Source organism: Elgaria multicarinata, chromosome 5 (assembly GCF_023053635.1).
Source record: "Elgaria multicarinata webbii isolate HBS135686 ecotype San Diego chromosome 5, rElgMul1.1.pri, whole genome shotgun sequence".
NCBI lineage: Eukaryota > Metazoa > Chordata > Lepidosauria > Squamata > Anguidae > Elgaria > Elgaria multicarinata.
Genome location: NC_086175.1, coordinates 138,681,387 through 138,702,779, shown reverse-complemented (window position 1 = coordinate 138,702,779; position 21,393 = coordinate 138,681,387). Strand labels below are relative to the sequence as shown.

At 48.9% G+C, this 21,393-nt stretch overlaps 1 protein-coding gene across 2 annotated transcripts in view; it reads right to left on the bottom strand.

The window, feature by feature from the left end:
* Window positions 1-21,393, bottom strand: part of ARAP1 (ArfGAP with RhoGAP domain, ankyrin repeat and PH domain 1) — a 111,375-nt gene that overhangs the window by 54,773 nt on the left and 35,209 nt on the right. For both annotated transcript variants that reach the window (XM_063127356.1, XM_063127357.1), the window contains exons 5-12: window positions 16,631-16,792; window positions 16,259-16,328; window positions 14,803-14,923; window positions 12,780-12,985; window positions 12,574-12,680; window positions 10,924-11,123; window positions 8,323-8,408; window positions 1,177-1,359 (exon numbers count right to left, since the gene is read on the bottom strand). In XM_063127356.1, the coding sequence (XP_062983426.1) occupies window positions 1,177-1,359; window positions 8,323-8,408; window positions 10,924-11,123; window positions 12,574-12,680; window positions 12,780-12,985; window positions 14,803-14,923; window positions 16,259-16,328; window positions 16,631-16,792 (1,135 nt within the window). The remainder of the gene's footprint in view (window positions 1-1,176; window positions 1,360-8,322; window positions 8,409-10,923; window positions 11,124-12,573; window positions 12,681-12,779; window positions 12,986-14,802; window positions 14,924-16,258; window positions 16,329-16,630; window positions 16,793-21,393) is intronic.

Below are 21,393 nucleotides of genomic sequence, written 5' to 3'. Positions count from 1 at the left end.
GCTTGTAAAGTTGCTGAGGGCCCCCATCCCGATCTTAGAAGACGCCTTCTCCCTTCCCTTCCACAGAGGACGCAAGACCTCTTCTGCAACATGTAGACATAGCGTCCAAAGAGAAAGTACACTTTTGTCTTCGGGACTATTGTGTTGCCCACATGCAAATTCAACTGACTGATTAATCAGTTAGAACAACTGTCAAATAAACTAAGATTGCTTTAATGAGGTGTGTGTGTGGACCTAATCCATGCCTAGCTACTTCTTTTTGTAAACAGAGCATCGCATAGTAAAGGAAAGATGTGGAGGACACCAAGTTACACCCCCTGACGAGTGGAGGTTGGCTAGGGTCCGTGGGCCTGCCGTGCCCTGTGGAACTGGGCAGACCTTTACCCCCATGGGATGATGGTGATGATGAAGATTAAAAAGATTTCAAACCCACCGTCACAAGGCAGCTTACAAGATTATAAAACACACACACGCACACACACACACACACACACGAACACACATGTTCACACACACTCAGTACTGCAGCAGCTAAAAGCTTTTAAGCACCAAATGCAGGCTGTAATAAATATGTCTTCTGCTCTTTAAAAAACAACAACACAGAAGTAAGGAGGCCCTGCTTATCTCCCTGTGAGGGGGCCATCACTGAGAAAGCCCTCTCCCTCAGCCCCCACCAGTCTAATGGCTGTGTGCAAAGCTGCAAATGAGAACACATCGTGCCGCTATTCCATCTTTTCGTTCTCAATGGATTTTCTGTGGTAAGAGAAAGGACGGAAGAAGCGGTGCGGAGACACGGCAGGGGTTATGATCCGGAAGGCAATTTCCTCTGGACTCCCACCTCCCCACGAAATTCTGTGAATCACGTAAAGTGATGGTATGATAAAGGCCACGTCTGGAAGCACCCCGAGACAAAAGACCCGTAGAATTCAGTGTCTGCATGCAGAGTTATCTGGGCCGATCTTCAACTTTGCTTGCACACAGTCATCCTGCCTGGAACCAAGTCAGGCAGAGTCCAAAGCCCTAGACAGCCTCCCCCAACCCTTCTTCTCTGCCCACATAACAGCACTTGTAGAACTTCCCATCTAAATCTGCTGCCATGTAGAGGCCGGGGGAAAGGGGGCCTGGGGAACGAGCCTCCCCCTCGGCAGGGGCCTCCCTCCACATCCATCAACCCACCTTGTTGAGCTCCTCCTGGTTCCCAAAGAGCGGGTGGTACCGGCGGTATTTGCCTTCCCTGTACTTGGCCACAAGGAAGCGTCTCCGCTCCTGGCTCTCGCTTCGGGCGCTGACGGCCTCGCTGGGGGGGACGTTGGCGGCCCAGAACTGGTTGGCCACGGCGTTGCCGATCTGGAGAAAGAGCTGAGAACACACGGGACAGAGCCGTCGGTGAAGGCCGGCAGAAAATGTGGAGCCCTGCTTTCTAGCATTCCCAAGAACCAAGACCACAAGGGACCCGTCTGTATCCTCTCCTTGGCACAGAACGTGTGGATGTTTCAGCATCAGGATTCCGGTTCTACATGAGCTGATACATGAGAGCACTCTTCAAATACTTGAAAGGTTGTCACACAGAGGAGGGCCAGGATCTCTTCTCGATCCTTCCAGAGTGTAGGACACGGAATAATGGGCTCAAGTTAAAGGAAGCCAGATTCCAGCTGGACATCAGGAAAAACTTCCTGACTGTTAGAGCAGTATGACAATGGAATCAGTTCCCTAGGGAGGTGGTGGGCTCTCCCACCCTAGAGGCCTTCAAGAGGCAGCTGGACAACCATCTGTCAGGGATGCTTTAGGGTGGATTCCTGCATTGAGCAGGGGGTTGGACTCGATGGCCTTGTAGGCCCCTTCCAACTCTACTATTCTATGATTCTATGATTCTATGATCTGGCAGCAGGCCTCCCTTGGGCGACCCTCTGCCCTGCCTCGGTTTAAATGGCAAGCAGTCCCTGAGGCCCTGAGCCTTGGGGATCCATCAAAAATGCATAGAATGCACCAGCCTTCCTCAACTCGGTGCCCTCCAGAGGAATTGGACTACAACTCCCATCAGCCATGACCAGCCTTTTACAATGGAGCTGAACTGAATTTTAACCGAAGAGGCTCTCTTACTTTTTTTGCTCCATGCCAACATTTCGAGAGGACCAGTGGCTGCTGAGCCCTATAGATGATAAATTCCACAAAATCAGAAGAGCGTTATCATTTTCTATCCTGTTTGTGTCTACAGGAGAGGGGGGGCACTCACCACAACCTTCAACATGCCACTAGCCTCTAAGCCACGGACAAGATCCTGGCTGGCTCACGCCAGAGACCCCTCTGTGATCCATTTTTCTAGGTCACCGATGAGTGCATTGACCGTGGAGAAGGGCAGAATCGATCCTGACGGAAGCCCTCCTCTGAGAAGCAAGCTGGCCCGCTGTTTTTGCAGGACTCAAGGCCCAAATGAAGCACACAAGCTCCTTGTAGCTTCTCCTGCGTTTCCTGGCACGAGGGATTCTCGCTTCGTGGTGAAAGCTCTCCTTAAGACCTAGCACTGTGCCGATACAGCCGCCATTTATACAAGGTTAGAGGCGTGAATGGACCATTCCACTCTGTACAGTGAGTGGAGGCAGGCGGAAGTGAGGGTTAGCCAACTCCAGTCCAGCAGGCCAAGCATGGTGGGATCCCCGTGACAACACAAGCAGAGAGCAAAGTTTCCCTGTGACACATTCAGCTTCACACTTTCAGAACTCGTCCTGATCATAACGTTAATACTGCATTTGTATTGTGCTTCCAAGTGTGCAAAGTGCTTTCCCACGCATAGAATCATAGAATCATAGAATAGCAGAGTTGGAAGGGGCCTACACGGCCATCGAGTCCAACCCCCTGCTCAACGCAGGAATCCACCTGCATGATGTAGCTGTAATCCTTACGACAACCCTATGAGAATTGATGTCAGATATTGCCGAACAAGGAGACTGAGGGAGAGCAAAAGAGTGAGAGAGGGAGGGAGGGAGGGAGGGAGCGTCAGCCATGCCTAAGGCCACTTAGGGTGTAATCCTACGCATGTTCAGAAAGAAAAAAGTCCTACAACTCTCAGCATTCCTCAGCCTGCATTGCACACTTAGCAAACTAATGGCAAAGGTGAGATTTGAACCTGGGGCTTCTTGACCTGTGGTCCAGATTCGGAGCCACTATGCACACCAGCTCTCTCAGCATGCTATTTCCTGGAAGAGCTTCAACGTGCTTGTTGTTGTGTGTAAGAAGGAACCATGTGAACAAAACTTTTCCTAGGATACCTTAAAGCAAGGGCAAGCAACCTGGGCCTAATCTAGGAAAGGAAAGGAAAGGAACCTCTCGTGCCAGCACCTGAGTCATTGCGGACTCCCAGAGGGACCCCTGCTTTCGCTGACGTTTCCTTGGCAGACTTTTGTAGCGGGGTGGTTTGCCATTGCCTTCCCCAGTCGCGGTTACCTTTCCCCCAGCTAGCTGGGTACTCATTTTACCGACCTCGGGAGGATGGAAGGCTGAGTTCCGATCAGAGCCGGCTGCCTGAGAACCATCTTCCTCTGGGATCGAACTCAGGCTGTGGGGAGAGTTTCGGCTGCAGTAACTGCCGCTTACCACTCTGCGCCACACGAGGCCTAATCTATACCAAGCAGGATATTGCACTATGAAAGTGGTATGAAAGCGGTCTATGGTCTGTGTCTATGGGCCCCAACAGTTGTCAGTGCACTTCAATACTGCTATAAGGCAGTCGTGTGACTCCTGCCTCTTATACCACTTTCATAGTGCTATATCCTGCTTGGTACAGGTTAGGCCCTGGTCTCCTGGCCCTGTTGTAGTCCGGCAGCATGGCTTGGACTATAACTCTCATAATCCCTGACCACTGGCCATGCTTGCTGGGGCTTATGGGGATTGTAGTCCAAATCATCTGGAGGGCACAGGGTTGCAAAGGAGCTGCTGTCTCATTGAGTGACTAAGGCACGCCCGAATGAAAGGCAATCAGTCAAAATACCGGAAAATACAATTAAAAAATCTCCTCGTGAATACTACACCATTTCAAAATTGTTGTGTGAATCGTGAATCCACTCGTGGCCACTTCACGGGGGGAGATACCACTGAAGCAATAGCTTTGCCCACTGCCGGCATAAGGAAGAAAAGAAAAGTGCAGCCTTCAGTAGTGGAAAAATAAACCAGTGAGCAATAAAGGCAGCCAAAACAGATCTGGAGAAAGCAACCAGATGATGAGAAGCAGAGATGGGTGTGGCGGTGGAACGTGGAGGCCGGATGCTTTGGGAGGCTGCCGGCCAGCTTTGGCTTTGAGGCCTGCAGCTTCGGCCACCCCTGAAGCCAATAACGTTTCCCAGCATGCTGTGCGTCTTTGCCCAGCCTGTGAACTTTAGAGCTATCTCCGTGGCAGAAGTCCTGAAACCGGACCAGACGGAAAGTCCTGGACTGAGTGACCCGGGAGGATCCTTGCCTAGAGGGCGGGAAGTGGCGAACCGCCTGCGTGGCTCAGCCTCAGAGCACCAAGGGAAGGAAGGGCCCAGCGGTGACGTGGATAAACAGCTCACGTGTACTTCACACAAGTGGCAGCTTCCACTGCCCCGGCTGGAGGACCCACAAGGCAAACTGAGCCACAGAGACAGGATAAAAAAACCACCGTGACAAGCTTGGAGCGCAAGGCAACGACATGGCTGTCCCTGATTCAGATCTCACCTCTGCCATGTATTGAACAGATGGCCAATGAAAGACAGACACACACACACCCTCTCTCAGCACCTCCAGGCTGTAACAGGGGGTTAAAAACACTGACCTGCCTTACTGAAGGATGCCTGTGTGTCTTTGAGTGGGGCAGAGAGTCTACCCCTCCATTCCCCTGAATGAGTGTTGAGAATCATAGAATCATAGAATAGCAGAATTAGAAGGGGTGTACAAGGCCATCGAGTCCAACCCCCTGCTCAATGCAGGAATCCACCCTAAAGCATCCCTGACAGAGGGTTGTCCAGCTGCCTCTTATGTGGGAGAGCCCACAACCTCCCTAGGTAACTGGTTCCATTGTCGTACTGCTCTAACAGTCAGGAAGTTTTTCCTGATGTCCAGCCAGAACCAGGCTTCCTGTAACTTGAGCCGGTTATTCCGTGTCCTGCACTCTGGGAGGATCGAGAAGAGATCCTGGCCCTCCTCTGTGTGACAACCTCTTAAGTATTTGAAGAGTGCTATCATCTCTCCCCTCAATCCTCTCTTCTCCAGGCTAAACATGCCCAGTTCTTCCAGCCTCTCTTCATAGGGCTTTGTTTCCAGACCCCTGATCATCCTGGTTGCCCTCCTCTGAACACGCTCCAGCTTGTCTGCGTCCTTCTTGAATTGTGGAGCCCAGAACTGGATGCAATACTCTAGATGAGGCCTAACCAGGGCCGAATAAAGAGGAACCAGTACCTGACGTGATTTGGAAGCTATACTTCTATTAATGCAGCCCAAAATAGCATTTGCCTTTCTTGCAGCCATATCGCACTGTTGGCTCATATTCAGCTTGTGATCTACAACAATTCCAAGATCCTTCTCATTTGTAGTATTGCTGAGCCAAGTATCCCCCATCTTGTAACTGTGCCTTTGGTTTCTATTTCCTAAATGTAGAACTTGGCATTTACAAGATCACCTTCTTGGCTCGCCGCTCTGACCATGTTACTCCACTTCTGAAATCTCTTCATTGGCTTCCAATTCACCTCAGAATCCAATATAAACTTCTCCTGTTGACCTACAAAGCTTTTCACAGTCTAGCTTCTTCTTAGCTTTCCTCTCTCCTCTCACACTATTGCCCCGCTCGTGCTCTTCGCTCCTCTAATGCCATGTTTCTCGCCTGCCCAAGGGTCTCTACTTCCCTTGCTCGGCTTCGTCCATTTTCTTCTGCTGCCCCTTATACCTGGAACGCTCTTCCAGAACATTTGAGAACTACAAGTTCAACCGCAGCTTTTAAAGCTCAGCTAAAAACTTTTCTTTTTTCTAAAGCTTTTAAAACTTGATTTTGTTCTGACTTTATACTGTTAGTTTTACCCTACCCTGTGCCTGTTTGCTTTCTCTTCCCCTCCTTATTGTTTTATCCTGGTTTTATTAGAATGTAAGCCTATGCGGCAGGGTCTTGCTATTTACTGTTTTACTCTGTGCAGCACCATGTACATTGATGGTGCTATATAAATAATTAAATTTCATTCTGTTGTTTTCAGCCCAGCACTCCAGCCTATCAAGATCACTTTGACGTTTGTTTCTGTCTTCCAGGGTATGAGCTATCCCACCCAATTTTGTGATCTACACAAAGCCACCTTGAGCATCCACCTGAGGGCTGGCCATGGCCCCACATGTTGCACCCACGTACGGCCTGAAACCATTTTTGCGTTGGCAGGCACGCCGCTCTGCAAGCACAAGGCACAGAGGAGCCTGCCAGCAGATCCCCTGCCTTGCTGGGAGGGTTTCCACGCCATGATCAGATGGGGATCACATCTCCCACACTGGAGGCCTTCAAGAGGCAGCTGGACAGCCACCTGTCAGGGATGCTTTAGGGTGGATTCCTGCATTGAGCAGGGGGTTGGACTCGATGGCCTTGTAGGCCCCTTCCAACTCTGCTATTCTATGATTCTATGAACTGTTCTCTACATGTTATAATCGCTGTATTATTTATTTGTTCTATTCATACCCTACTTTTTGGCGCCCAGTTGCAGTGTCATTAGGGACATGTTACGAAGCGGTGAGCCAAGTCCAGGCCCCAGCCTCTTCGCTCCAGAGGGAGAAGAACAACATGGACCCAGCGGCCACAAAAGGTTCCAGCCAGCATCCGTACGCTGACCCACAATTGTCCCTTCACTTGTTCTATCAAACGTTCTGTGCTTACAATGGGGGCGCTAAAAGGGGGGCGCTTTCTTCAGGACCCCCCCCCAGGTTACGGTGAGGAGAGTTTACAGGCAAGCTTGTCCTATATTCGGACGGCGATTTCCCTCCGTCAAATCCCATCCCTAGGACCGAGCCGCTTCCTTGTGAAAACGGTGCCCTCAAGTGGCTGCATTGACGCTTCACCACCATTTAAGGCAGCACTTTTTTTTCTTTTCTGTTAAAGTAGTGGAACAGGCACGCAGGGAGCCTTCACAAGAAGGGCAGCAGCCCCCGAACGAGGCCAGCGAGGCACTTAATTCCAAGTCAAAAGGCTTAAAATAAAATATTAAGATTTTGGAGAGCGGAAGGCAGTCTCGTTTCAAAATGCCCTGACACGTTTTCACAACAAATACTCCGCTGCTCTTTCTGAATCCCTCCCCTTTTGTTCTTCGGTTTATAGAATCATAGAATAGCAGAGTTGGAAGGGGCCTACAAGGCCATCGAGTCCAACCCCCTGCTCAATGCAGGAATCCACCCTAAAGCATCCCTGACAGATGGCGGTCCAGCTGCCTCTTGAAGGCCTCTAGTGTGGGAGAGCCCACCACCTCCCTAGGTAACTAATTCCATTGTCGTACTGCTCTAACAGTCAGGAAGTTTTTCCTGATGTCCAGCTGGAATCTGGCTTCCTGTCACTTGAGCCTGATATTCCGTATCCTGCACTCTGGGAGGATCGAGAAGAGATCATAGAATCACAGAATAGTAGAATTGGAAGGGGCCCCTAACGCCATCGAGTCCAACCCCCTGCTCAATCCAGGAATCCACCCTAAAGCATCCCTGACAGATGCTTGTCCAGCTGCCTCTTGAATGCCTCTAGTGTGGGAGAGCCCTAGGTAACTGATTCCATTGTCGTACTGCTCTAACAGTCAGGAAGGTTTTCCTGATGTCCATCTGGAATCTGGCTTCCTTTAACTTGAGCCCGTTATTCCGTGTCCTGCACTCTGGGAGGACCGAGAAGAGATCCTGGCCCTCCTTTGGGTGACAACCTTTTAAGTATTTGAAGAATGCTATCCTGGCTCCCCTCAGCCTTCTCTTCTCCAGGCTAAACAGTTCTCAGCGCCACTAACATCCACAGTCCCTTTTGGGCCCACACCTAGCAAGTCAGCCTGCAGAGAGCTGCCCACATACAAGGTCACATTTTATCTCCTGTCTTTGTCTTTTGGGAAACAGCGGCTTCCCAGTGCAGCGCTGACCCCTCTTTCAGCCACCCAGCACTGTCATTGGTTCCACCACCACCATCGCTACCTCCTGCATCTTTCAAAATTTACTTCTGATGAGGCACGGGGGAAGCGCTGAAGAGCAAGAGTAAGACACACACACACACCCCGCTGCAAATAAAGGTTGTCTGGTGCCAAATCGAGTCCACAGGCTTTGCTGCCCCAAATGCCTCCCCTCCTCCTATCTGCTCAGCAAGTGAATTCCCATGGGTACCTCTATCAGCTCCTCCGTCCAGACTTTTTTGTCCATCTTGAGACTCCGTACTTTGGTGACGCTGGGTCCCAGCCCACGGTGTTCTCCTGCATTGGGGAAAAACAGGGGGGAAAATACACCACATGACAATGGCAGAGCAGAAGGGCCTGACGAGGGCAACCCATGTTAGGGCCAAAACAAATGTATTTATTTATCATATTTATTTGTATCCTGACTTTTGCCTAATGCTGGGCCTCAAGGCGGCATTACAAAATTTAAAACATATACACATTAAAAACCTATGAATAGAAATATACAAAAGTTAAAAATATATTAAATATGTTCCAATATTAAAACATTTAAAATACATGGCAATTTTAAAAGTCCTTGGCATAGATGGAGGTCCAGATAATTCACCAAAGGCCTGCCAGAACAAGAAAATTTTTACCTGCCTCCGAAAGCACATCAAGATTATTTCAAATCTATGAGCGTCACCAGACGGGGTAAAATCGCGTTTCCCTACCGTCACTTTCCTGCTGCTGTCCCACAATAGCAACGATTTCTTTCCACGGGGGAAAGAAAGAGGAAGCAGCAACGACCACGTGGCCCATTCAGTGGGCGTTTTTATTCATCGACTCATAGAATAGCACAGTTGGAAGGGGCCTACAAGGCCATGGAGTCCAACCCCCTGCTCCATGCAGGAATCCACCCTAAAGCGTCCCTGACAGAGGGTTGTCCAGCTGCCTCTTGAAGGCCTCCAGTGTGGGAGAGCCCACCACCTCCCTCGGTCACTGGCTCCATTGTCATACTGCTCTTGGTGCCTGTCTGAGATCTGTAACTGGATGTCTAGGAGTAACCTAAAGCTTAACCCTGAGAAGACTGAGCTGATGGTGATTGGCCGAGGTCAGCGGCTGGCAGATTTGAGCCAGGAGCTCACAGATCTGCCTATTTCAGGAATCCGACCAAGGACTGTGACTGAGGCGCGGGACCTGGGTGTTATTCTTGACCAGTCCCTAACTATGTCATCACAGGTGGGGGCCGTGGTTCGGAGTTGCTTTTATCAACTCCATTTGCTCCACCAAGTTCCCCCCTTTCTGTCAGAGGCTGATCTTACCACCGCAGTCCAGGCCCTGGTTCTTTCCAGACTGGAGTATTGCAACCTGTTGTATACAGGGCGTCCCTTGAAGCCAATCCAACGCCTACAGGCTGTACAAAATGCAGCAGCCAGGTTGGTCAAGGGGCTCCCAAAGTGGTCTTCTATCACTTTGGTGCTTCAAGAGCTCTATTGGCTGCCGGTGGCTGCTAGCGTGCGCTTCAAGGTCTTGTTGACCATGTATAAAGCCCTGCATTGCTTGGGTCCTGGATACCTGAGCACTCGCCTTTCTCCTGTGTCTCACCATTGGCAGACTCGCTCTCAGGAGCAGGGTGCCCTGATGGTCCCCCGCTACAAATCGGAATGTGCCGGGGCCAGGGCTTTTTCAGTGGCTGGCCCCCGGTTATGGAACAATGTGCCACTGGAGATTCGACAGGCTCCCACTTTCAACTGCTTCAAACGCCTTTGTAAGGCATTTTTATTTTCATAAGAGTCTGGGGAGGGGGTGGTTTAAATTGGGGTTGAAGGGTTTTAATGGTTTGAGGGTGAGGGTTTTAATGGAATCGTTTTAATGTGGGTTGAGGGTTTTAATGGAATTGTTTTATATGTTATTGTAAAGCGCCTCGATGCCAGAAATGGTGAGGCGGCGCTATGAAAATGCTTTAAATAAAATAAAATAAATAAATAAATAACAGTCAGGAAGTTTTTCCTGATGTCCTATTGCGCTGCTTCTCCTGCACACAGCAGGAAATGGCGGCACGTTTCACTTTAAAAAAATAAGTCGGATTCACCGGGGTCTATTTTGTCACAGAAAAAAGTCAGAAGGGGTGGGAGACGTGTGGGAGGTGGACATCATCGTCAAAAGGATGCACGAGGACATAAGAACATCAGAAGTGCCCTGATGCTGGATCAGACCAAGGGTCCACCTAGTCCAGCACTCTGTTCACACAGTGGCCAACCAGCCGTCGGCCAAGGATGAACAAGCAGGACACGAATGCAACAGCACCTTCCCGCCCATATTCCCCAGCAACTGGTACACACAGGCTTATTGCCTCGAATACTGGAGGTAGCACACAACCATCAGGGCTAGTAACCATGGATAGCCTGTGAGTGGGCAGGGTGCAATAAAACGCTTGTCTGATGACATCTTATATCTAGCACTTGTGTCTTCCTCCCCCCCTTCATTTTTACTCAAGAGTAGGCACAGGATCCTGGGGAGGGGGGAGCTTTTGAGATCTGGACTGGGGCTTTGCACCTACTCTTAGAAGTTTTTTTGGTCTTTTTAAAGGCATAGCTGCACGTTTAAAGTAATGCCTGCTTTGGCCCTGAACGATTCTAAATATGGAAGCAGCAGGGGTTACTTCTACTGGATCAACTGACGCAGAATCCAAGAGCAGGAGCCCTTGCATGGGAAGGAAGAGCGCCTCGCTCCCGGCACTGGCCTTCGGGCGATGCGATCTGCAACTGCCACGCTGCAGACCAGCTCCCGCACCCGCTCCGGCCACGGCCACTTTCCCGCCCTTCCGTACCTGCACAGCGCTTGCAGATCACCACGCAGAGATTAATGGAGGCCCAGTCGGGTTTAGGAGCGCCACAGTCGGCACAGAAGCAGTTCGCCTCCTCCGTCCAGATCCTCTCGGCCACTTCGAAGTTGGAGAGCGCCTCAGCGATGGACTGCTGCATGGCCTCCACCCACTCCTCCTTCTCCTGGTCCGACTCTGCACCGAAGCTGGAAGAGAGGAGGAGGAGGAGGAGGAGGAAGAAGGTTGCTGGGGTGGTTGAGGGACATCCCCAGGTAAGATATGAGACGCAAAGGGTGAGGAGGAGAAGGATTTGGAGGTGGGGCTGAAGGTTCAAGCAAGGGGGTGTTATTTTTGCTTTTAATTTTGCTTTTCTGTAGATTTTCAGATTAAAAGTTGTTTATGGTATTGTTAAGGTATTCTTGAATGATAGCTGGGATTTTGAATGCTATACTGTAATTCGCTGAATCTCCAGAATAATAATAATAATAATAATAATAATAATAATAATAATAATAATTTATATAGACAAAACAATACCCTGCAACAGACCAAACAGAACAGTCATAAACAAAAACGAAAAACACACTTACCTCATCGACATAGCAATACCTAATGACAAAAATGTTGTAGAAAAGGAAGAGGAAAAGAGAGAAAAATATATACCACTGGCCATGGAAGTCAAAGAGCTATGGCAACAGGAAAAGGTCACAATTATAACTGTTAGTCACATCAGTCACCGACTGTAAGCCGCCCAGAGAGCTTTGGCTATGGGGTGGTATATAAATGCAATCGATCAATCAATCAATCAATAAATCACATCAAAAAACTATACAGAAAACCTTCAGAGACTGGGCCTACCAAAATACACCAAAATCCAGAAAGCAGCCAGACTTAAAACATGCTTAATAGGAAATTCCTGAATCTGTAAAAAGTCAGCATGACTTGGTAAAGCCCTAGAAAAAACGCCACAAGCGAGAAAAGAGAGATGAGGAGGAGGAGGAGGAGGAGGAGGAGGAGGAGGAGGAGGAAGAAGAAGACGACGACAAAATAGAGAAGTACAGAACAGAAGAAGAAGAAGAAGAAGAAGAAGAAGAAGAAGAAGAAGAAGAAGAAGAAGAAGACAGAAAGGAGAAGTACAGAAAAGAAGAAGAAGAAGAAGAAGAAGAAGAAGAAGAAGAAGAAGAAGAAGAAGAAGAAGAAGACAACAGAATAGAGAAGAGAAGAAGAAGAAGAAGAAGAAGAAGAAGAAGAAGAAGAAGAAGAAGACAACAGAATAGAGAAGAGAAGAAGAAGAAGAAGAAGAAGAAGAAGAAGAAGAAGAAGAAGACAATAGAATAGAGAAGTACAGAACAGAAGAAGAAGAAGAAGAAGAAGAAGAAGAAGAAGAAGAAGAAGAAGAAGAAGAAGAAGACAACAGAATAGAGAAGTACAGAACAGAATAGACCAGAACAGGTGGGAAAAAGAGAACAGTTCAGTGGTACATTACAAGGGGAATGAACCAACCCACATTGGAAATCCAAGAATGTCCCAGGACAAGGGGAGTGTAGGCTCGAAAGACCAGTGGAAGGGAAACAGCCCAGCTGCCTGTGCAGGGAAGGCAAGCAGAACCAAACGGGATTGCACGGGGGGCACTGAAGCCCTGGGCACAGGCCTCACCTGAAGATCCGGTAGGGTGTTGTCAAATCGAAGCCCCTCCGGTCCACATCCTTAACGTTGCCCACATTCATTTCGATGTAGGTGATCCCAATCCCCAGCCGAAAATCCTACGCCAAGGACACAAGAATTACAACACCTAAACGACAACAGATGCAGTTCTACAAGGCCGGACCCCGGGGGAGCCGTTGACTTGGGCCAGTACGCACCTCTGCGTTCTTGTAGAGGAAAACTTTCTCCCCGGCCGCCACCACGTACAGCTTGTTTTTAAAACCCCGCAACTCCAGAGGGCCGCACTTGTCCACCGAGTCCAAGCTGCTGCTGGCCACCTGGAAGACAGACGCCCTGTCTGAGTGCTTCGACTTCCTTTCTGCCACTGTCTTCTGGAGGGCCTTGATCCACTCGTTGCGATCCGCTGGAGGAGAGAACACAGCCTGGGTCAGACCAAGTCGAGGCGGGTCACCTCACTACGAAGTCGAAAACAAATAAAAATCTGTTCTTGGGTGGCCACTTAGCTGGGGATGATCAGGGCTGTAGCCCAACATGACTGCAGGGCACCAGGATGGGTAAGGCTAAACTAGTGTTTCCCTGCCATGGCGCACAACACAGCCCCGGTGATACATATGGGATGTAAACGGCGTGGGTCCGGAACAAATGGGAATTTAAATGGTAACCAATAGCCGAACTCAAAATATTTCGAGCAATGATACAATATTTAGAACTTGGATTTCCGTCTGACAAAGCCTTTCTCCGCCTCTGTCCCACTTTGACACGAGTTTCCCGACCGCGGGCATCAGGATAAAAAGGTACCCTAACTCCACAGGGGAGCTGCTGTAAGACCATTTGAGAATTGATCCTCAGGGATCTTTCATTTATTTATTTATTTATTTATTAAATTTAATAAATTTAAATACCGCCCCATAGCCGAAGCTCTATGGGCGGTTTACAAAAGTTAAAAAACAGTGGACGTTAAAAAGTATACAAAATTTAAAACCATCAAAAATATATAAAAACAACAGCATAAAACAGTATCCACTTTAAACAACAACAGTTATGGGATCCATTAAAAAAAAAAAACTTAGCATATGTTGTTAAATGCTGCTAAATGCCTGGGAGAAGAGAAAAGTCTTGACCTGGCGCCAAAATGGTAACAATGATGGCGCCAGGCGAGCCTCATTGGGGAGATCATTCCGCAATTGGGGGGCCACCACCGAAAAGGCCCTCTCCCTTGTTGCCATCCTCCGAGCTTCCCTCGGAGTAGGCACCCAGAGGAGGACCTTAGATGTTGAGCGCAATGTACGGGTAGGTTCCGGAAACTTCAACTGGTACAAAACAGGGCAGCACGGTTACTAACAGGAACTGGCCGATGAAATCACATCACGCCAGTCCTTCTCCAGCTTCATTGGCTGCCAGTCCAGGTCCAGGCCAGATTCAAAGTGCTGTTATTAACATTTAAAGCACTAAATGGCTTGGGGCCAGGTTATCTGAAGGAACGCCTCCTCCCATATGTACCTGCCCGGACCCTAAGGTCATCCTCAGGGGTCCTTCTCCGTGAGCCCCTGCCAAAGGAAGGGAGGCAGGGGGCTCCCAGGAGCAGGGCCTTCTCTGCTGTGGCACCCCGGCTGTGGAATAAGCTCCCTAAGGAGCTTCGCTTAGCACCTACATTATATGCTTTTAGACGCCAGGTGAAGACCTTTTTATTCTACCAGTATTTTAACAGTCTATGAATAAATTTTAACTTGGTGTTTTAATTTTGTAATTTTGCATTGCTGCTGTTTTTATCTGGTTGAGCTTTTATATTGTATTTTATATTATGGTTTTATACTGTTGTTTTATACTTTGAATGTTTTTAATTTTTGTGAACCGCCCAGAGAGCTCCGGCTATTGGGCGGTATAGAAATGCAATAAATAAATAAATAAATAAATAAATAAAATAGGTTCATGTCGGGAGAGGCGTTCCGCCAAGCCTTTGTCCTCGAGATGAGGACCCTTGCAGGAGCCGGGAGTAACATAGCTCTCCTGGATCAGGTTGTGCCAAGAGTTCACCCTTCAGTGCTCCCAGTCTGAAGATCTCCAGGCAGCTTTCCTTCGCTGGTGTTTCCGAATCGGTTCCACCTGAGCAGTTCCTGAACCCCAGAGCAGGCAGGCAGGCAGGCAGACCGGCTTCGCACCTCTTACCCCTGAAGCCAGGCTCAGGGGTGACCCCCGGGGCAGGAGAGGCCTCTCACTTACCGTCACTCTCAGCTCGGAAAGCAAAGGTCCGGTTGTTTGTGATCACCTCGAATTTCTGGTCCCCGATGGCCGCCACCCGGGTTATGGATGACACTGGGATGAGACGTTTGGAATAAATGTCCTGAAATGCAGGGAGGGGGGCGCATGTTTAAAAAGAGTGATCCACAGAACAGAGATCTCCTCCACCCCACACAGGGACATGAAGAGCTACGTGCGACATCAAGCAGCCTCCAATAAGCCCTCTGCTCATAGAATCATAGAATCATAGAATAGCAGAGTTGGAAGGGGCCTACAAGGCCATCGAGTCCAACCCCCTGCTCAATGCAGGAATCCACCCTAAAGCATCCCTGACAGAGGGTTGTCCAGCTGCCTCTTGAAGGCCTCTAGTGTGGGAGAGCCCACAACCTTCCTAGGTAACTGATTCCACTGTCGCACTGCTCTAACAGTTAGGAAGTTTTTCCTGATGTCCAGCCGAATCTGGCTTCCTTTAACTTGAGCCCATTATTCCGTGTCCTGCACTCTGGGAGGATCGAGAAGAGATCCCGGCCCTCCTCTGTGGGACAACCTTTTAAGTATTTGAAGAGTGCTCTCATGTCTCCCCTCAATCTTCTCTTCTCCAGGCTAAACCTGTCCAGTTCTTTCAGTCTGTCTTCATAGGGCTTTGTTTCTAGACCACTGATCATCCTGGTTGCCCTCTTCTGAACACGCTCCAGCTTGTCTGCGTCCTTCTTGAATTGTGGAGCCCAGAACTGGACGCAATACTCTAGATGAGGCCTAACCAGGGCCGAATAGAGAGGAACCAGGACCTCACGTGATTTGGAAGCTATACTTCTATTAATGCAGCCCAAAATAGCATTTGCCTTTCTTGCAGCCCTATCGCACTGTTGGCTCCTATTCAGCTTGTGATCTACAACAATTCCAAGATCCTTCTCGTTTGTAGTATTGCTGAGCCAAGTATCCCCCATCTTGTAACTGTGCCTTTGGTTTCTATTCCCTAAATGTAGAACTTGGCATTTATCCCTATTAAGTTCCATTCTGTTGTTTTCAGCCCAGCGCTCCAGCCTATCAAGATCCCTTTGAAGTTTGTTTCTGTCTCAGTTATCCTGGGGGAATGGAGGGCTCCTCCCTCCCTGATCCCGGGATCCCCTGTCCCAGTACAATCTCTCTAAAAAAAATGATGGTGTAGAAAGGGCCCCAGTTAAGTCAGCTTATCATTATTGTGTTTCATGCTTTGGTTTTAAATATTTTAAACACTATAACTGATGAGCTTCTGTATTTATTATGATGTATTTTAACCTCTGGTTCTGTTTACAGACATCTTTTGATATGGTAAGTGGAATATAAGCTGATGATGACGATGGTGGTGGTGGTGGTGGTGGTGGTGGTGGCAGGGAGACGGAGACAGAGACGGGCACAGATTTGTGATGGTGTGGAAGGGGATGGAAAGCTAGCTCACCTTTTCGCTGTCGAAGTACCGGAGGTAGTCGCCATCCAGTTTCACCCAGCGCTTCTGGTAGATGTATGACCTGGGGCCAGAGAACACTGTCAATCCTGGCACCCCAAGAGTCAGCAGGGAGCAGGACCCTCGCAGTTCATGGGAGCACCCACGGGATTAAGGCAGGGGCCAACAGCTTCAGAATTCAGGTTTTTCCCAGCCCAAGAGTTCGCCCCGTACCTTCAGAACCCACCTGCGCGTGTTATAGGCAGGGATGGGGGAATGTGTGGGGCCTCCAAATGTTGCAAGGCTGGAACATCTGGAGGGCCAGCCATCCCCCACCCTTGCTTGGGGGCCTTGCGTGGGCCACCGCGTAGAGGGAGGTTTGCTCACCCTTGCGGAGGGTTCTTATCCAGCCATCCGGATTTCACGACAGGCGCGAGTTCGAATGCCGAGTCTGTCCTGTCCATGCCGTCACTCTGGAAGCTCAACATGCCAAAGGACAGTGCGCTGCTGGGATCCGGGGAGTTCAGCCCACAGTCATTCCAGTGGTTGCTGCAGGGGCGGGGGGATGACAAACATGAAATCAGGGACAACCTGAGGAGATCTCTCTTAAAAGGGGTTCTCAACACTTGCATGGCCTCCACACAGCAGAGGTGGCTGCTTTATGCCAACTCCCAGCGGATCCGGGAGATGCAAGTTACTAGCCCTCATCACTGCCGAAGAAAACCTTGAAACAAGGGCAACTTAACATAAGAAACTCGCTCCAAATACTCATCGCTGCATTTGACCCCATTCATCCCCTGTTGACCTTTTACTCCCCGGTTACCCATTGAAATTGAGACTTTTGGTTTAGACAATATATACTGATATGTAGGATCCTTGGGGCAGGGACTCTGCCGTTTTTAACTTAGGGCAATCTGTAATGCATCATACAGCGCAATGGTCCAACATAAGTAATATTCCTGAGGCTAGCTGAAAGCAGCCTTATCCCAACTCAGCCCACAGGTCAAACGAGCCCATGATGAGCTACTCTGGCTTGCTGAAGATCATAAAATCATAGAATAGCAGAGTTGGAAGGGGCCTCTAAGGCCATCGAGTCCAAAGCCCTGCTCAATGCAGGAATCCAGCTGCCTCTTGAAGGCCTCTAGTGTGGGAGAGCCCAACACCTCCCTAGGTAACTGATTCCATTGTCGTACTGCTCTAAAAGTCAGGAAGTTTTTCCTGATGTCCAGCCGGAATCTGGCTTCCTTTAACTTGAGCCCATTATTCCGTGTCCTGCACTCTGGGACGATCGAGAAGAGATCCTGGCCCTCCTCTGTGGGACAACCTTTCAAGTATTTGAAGAGTGCTATCATGTCTCCCCTCAGTCTTCTCTTCTCCAGGCAAAACATGCCCAGTTCTTTCAGTCTCTCCTCATAGGGCTTTGTTTCTAGACCCCTGATCATTCTGGTTGCCCTCCTCTGAACACGCTCCAGCTTGTCTGCGTCCTTCTTGAATTGTGGAGCCCAGAACTGGACGCAATACTCTAGATGAGGCCTAACCAGGGCCAAATAGAGAGGAACCAGGACCTCAAGTGATTTGGAAGCTATACTTCTATTAATGCAGCCCCAAAGAGCATTTGCCTTTCTTGCAGCCACATCGCACTGTTGGCTCCTATTCAGCTTGTGATCTACAACAATTCCAAGATCCTTCTCGTTTGTAGTATTGCTGAGCCAAGTATCCCCCATCTTGTAACTGTGCATTTGGTTTCTATTTCCTAAATGTAGAACTTGGCATTTATCCCTATTAAATTTCAACCTCTTGTTTTCAGCCCAGCACTCCAGTCTATCAAGATCCCTTTGAAGTTTGTTTCTGTCTTCCAGCTATCCCACCCAATTTTGTGTCATCTGCAAATCTGATCAGCGTTCCCTGCACCTCCTCGTCCAAATCATTAATAAAAAAGATGCTGGGGGTTGAACCTGGGACCTTCTGCACGCAGGGCCTGCACTCTGCCACAGAGCTGTGACTTTGCCCCAGTCACTGGTTCAGAGTCCAGAAGAGCCAGTGGCTGGTTGTTGATGGTGAGCAAGGAAACAGCCAGGAATCTCTCCGTTAGAGAACAGAGGGTTGGCTGAAGGCCCCTTGGAGGTACAAGTCCCTCTCGCTGCGAATCTAATGTAGTCACTGACCTGTCGTCTTTTCATAATGCCTGCGGTTTCCTTCCACTTACGTTCTTTTATTATTATTATTATTATTATTATTATTAATAATAATAATAATAATAATAATAATGGAGGGTGTCTGTCTGTCAGTGCCACAGCACCAAGAACATGAAACCGAGACACCCAAAACGTGACATACGTACTAAAGGGACCCTAGGGGCATGCACTCGGTCATTTTGCTTTTAAAACACATTAATTGATTTTAATTAATTTAAATATGTCTGTGGGTTTGAAGCCTGAAGGTCCACCTTTAGTCACTAGGTGGCAGATGTCCCTAAGGAGTGCACAGCTTTGCAATGGATACAATTTGAAACCAGGAGGGAGTAGGAAGGCAGAATTGACACCAGATCCAACCCCACTGCTATGGGGCAGCCCCCTCTCAGGGGAATGGAGTGGTCAGACCCCTCCCTTCCAGCTATGGGGTCAGGCTGTGCCTTGGGGTGGCATCAGATATGACTTCACTGCATGACTTCACTCAGACAGGGCAGGCACAGTGTGTCCAACTCTGACAGCTGTGTAACTTTGCTTGAAATCTTTAGTGTATCAAACTAAGGTGTATTCCAACTTGTGCAAAGCTGGGATGGGTTGGGAATCAAGCGAAGAGGATGATCAGGGGTGTGGAAACAAAGCCCTATGAGGAGAGACCAAAAGAACTGGGCATGTTTAGCCTGGAGAAGAGAAGATTGAGGGGAGACTTGATGGCACTCTTCAAGGACTTGAAAGGTTGTCACACAGAGGAGGGCCAGGATCTCTTCTCAATCCTCCCAGAGTGCAGGACACGGAATAATGGGCTCAAGTTAAAGGAAGCCAGATTCCGGCTGGACATCAGGAAAAACTTCCTGACTGTTAGAGCAGTATGACAATGGAATCAATTACCCAGGGAGGTGGTGGGCTTTCCACACTAGAGGCCTTCAAGAGGCAGCTAGACAACCACCTGTCAGGGGTGCTTAAAGTAGATTCCTGCATTCAGCAAGGGGTTACACTCGATGACCTTATAGGCCCCTTCCAACTCAACTAGTCTATGATTCTATGGAACATCATCTAATATTCACAGGACATTTGATGATGATGCCAAAGAATACCAGAGAATGAACTCAGGAAGTGGGATGGTAGCCCTAAAGATGAAGTGGGGCTCATCTCCATATTTACACAGCCAAAGCAACATGTGCAAGTAGATTATAAAAGATTGCAATCAGCAAATTTAATTTTGGTTTTTAATTGCAGTCTTTCAACAACCCCTACAATGGATCTGTCAGTGCACACAGCGCTGAAGAAAAGAACCAATATCCACAGGAGTCCCTGATCGCGAAGTACCTTCTGCTCTCAATGGTTCTCGTCTCAAGAGCCGTGTTATGAGCAAGGTGAGTTATGAGTCAACCAAGGCACTCTTGCCCCGAAGACAAGCTGAAGGTCTCGTTGAGTCCTCCCCGCCCTCAGTGGCTCCCTCCTCATTTGAACAGCAACGGCCCGTTTGAGGGGTGGAGGGTTCTGCTCCCATTCCCCATCACTAGAGGGTCCTATGTGACCCCCTTCCCCCAGCCCAGCCAGGTGTTGCAAAGCTCGCTTCTGTAAAATGGATCCACCAAGTAGAAAGGGCAGAATGAACATTAGAATATCAGAAGAGCCCTGAGGCTGGATCAGACCAAGGGTCCATCTAGTCCAGCACTTGGTTCACACAGTGGCCTAGCAGCCATCGGCCAGGGACTGTAAAGAAGGCAAACGCCATGTTAGGCATTATAAGAAAAAGAATTGAGAATAAAATGGCCAGTATCATACAAATTGATGGTGCGACCACACTTAGAAATACTGTGTACAGTTCTGGTCACCGCACCTATAAAAGGATATCATGGAGCTGGAAAAAGTGCAGAGAAGGGCAACTAAAAATAGATTAAGGGTCTGGAGCATCTCCCCTATGAGGGAAGGTTACAACAGCTGGGATTGTTTAGCTTAGAAAAAAGGAGGCTGAGGGGAGACATGATAGAGGTGTACAAAATCATGCATGGTGTGGAGAATGTGGACAGGGAGACATTTTTCTTCCTCTCTCAAAACACTAGAACCCAATGGGGTCATCCCATGGAGCTGATGGGTGGGGGATCCAGGACAAATAAAAGGAAGGACTTCTTCGCACAGCGCAGAGTTAAATGATGGAACTCACTGCCACAAGATGTCGTGACGGCCACCCATTTGGATGGCTTTAAAAGGGATAAATTCCTGGAGGCAAAGGCCATGAAGGGCTACTAGCCCTGATGGTTGTGTGCTACCTCCAGTATTCGAGGCAGGAAGCCTGTGTGCACCAGTTGCTGGGGAACATGGGCGGGAGGGTGCTGTTGCACCATGTCCTGCTTGTTCATCCCTGGCCGATGGCTGGTTGGCCACTGTGGGAACAGAGAACTGGGCTAGAGGGACCCTCGGTCTGATCCAGCATCAGGGCTTTTCGTGTTCTTATGACCAACAAGCAGTAGTAAGCAACAATAGCACCCACAGAAGAGCCTGGCAGAGAAGGAATTCTCGGCACTCAGTAACGTGCCCACACATGCGCACACCCACACACCCCTTCCCTCTTGGGTAATATGTAACTAAAGTAGGCTCTGATGCCAAGAGAACTTGACTGCTTCCCCTCCTGGAATGACAGAGAGGTGAATCAAGAGGCTTTCCAGAGCCTGGGGGCCTTTCTCTCACAAGACTCTGATCAAACCAGTGAATGCAAAGTGCATCATCCCAGAGTTACTTCTTGTGTAAACCAGCTCTTCAAAGATTCCTAGGCAAATGGATCAACAACAGAATGAAATTCAATAGGGATAAATGCCAAGTTCTACATTAGGAAATAGAAACCAAAGGCAGTTACAAGATGGGGGATACTTGGCTCAGCAATACTACAAACGAGAAGGATCTTGGAATCGTAGATCACAAGCTGAATATGAGCCAACAGTGCGATATGGCTGCAAGAAAGGC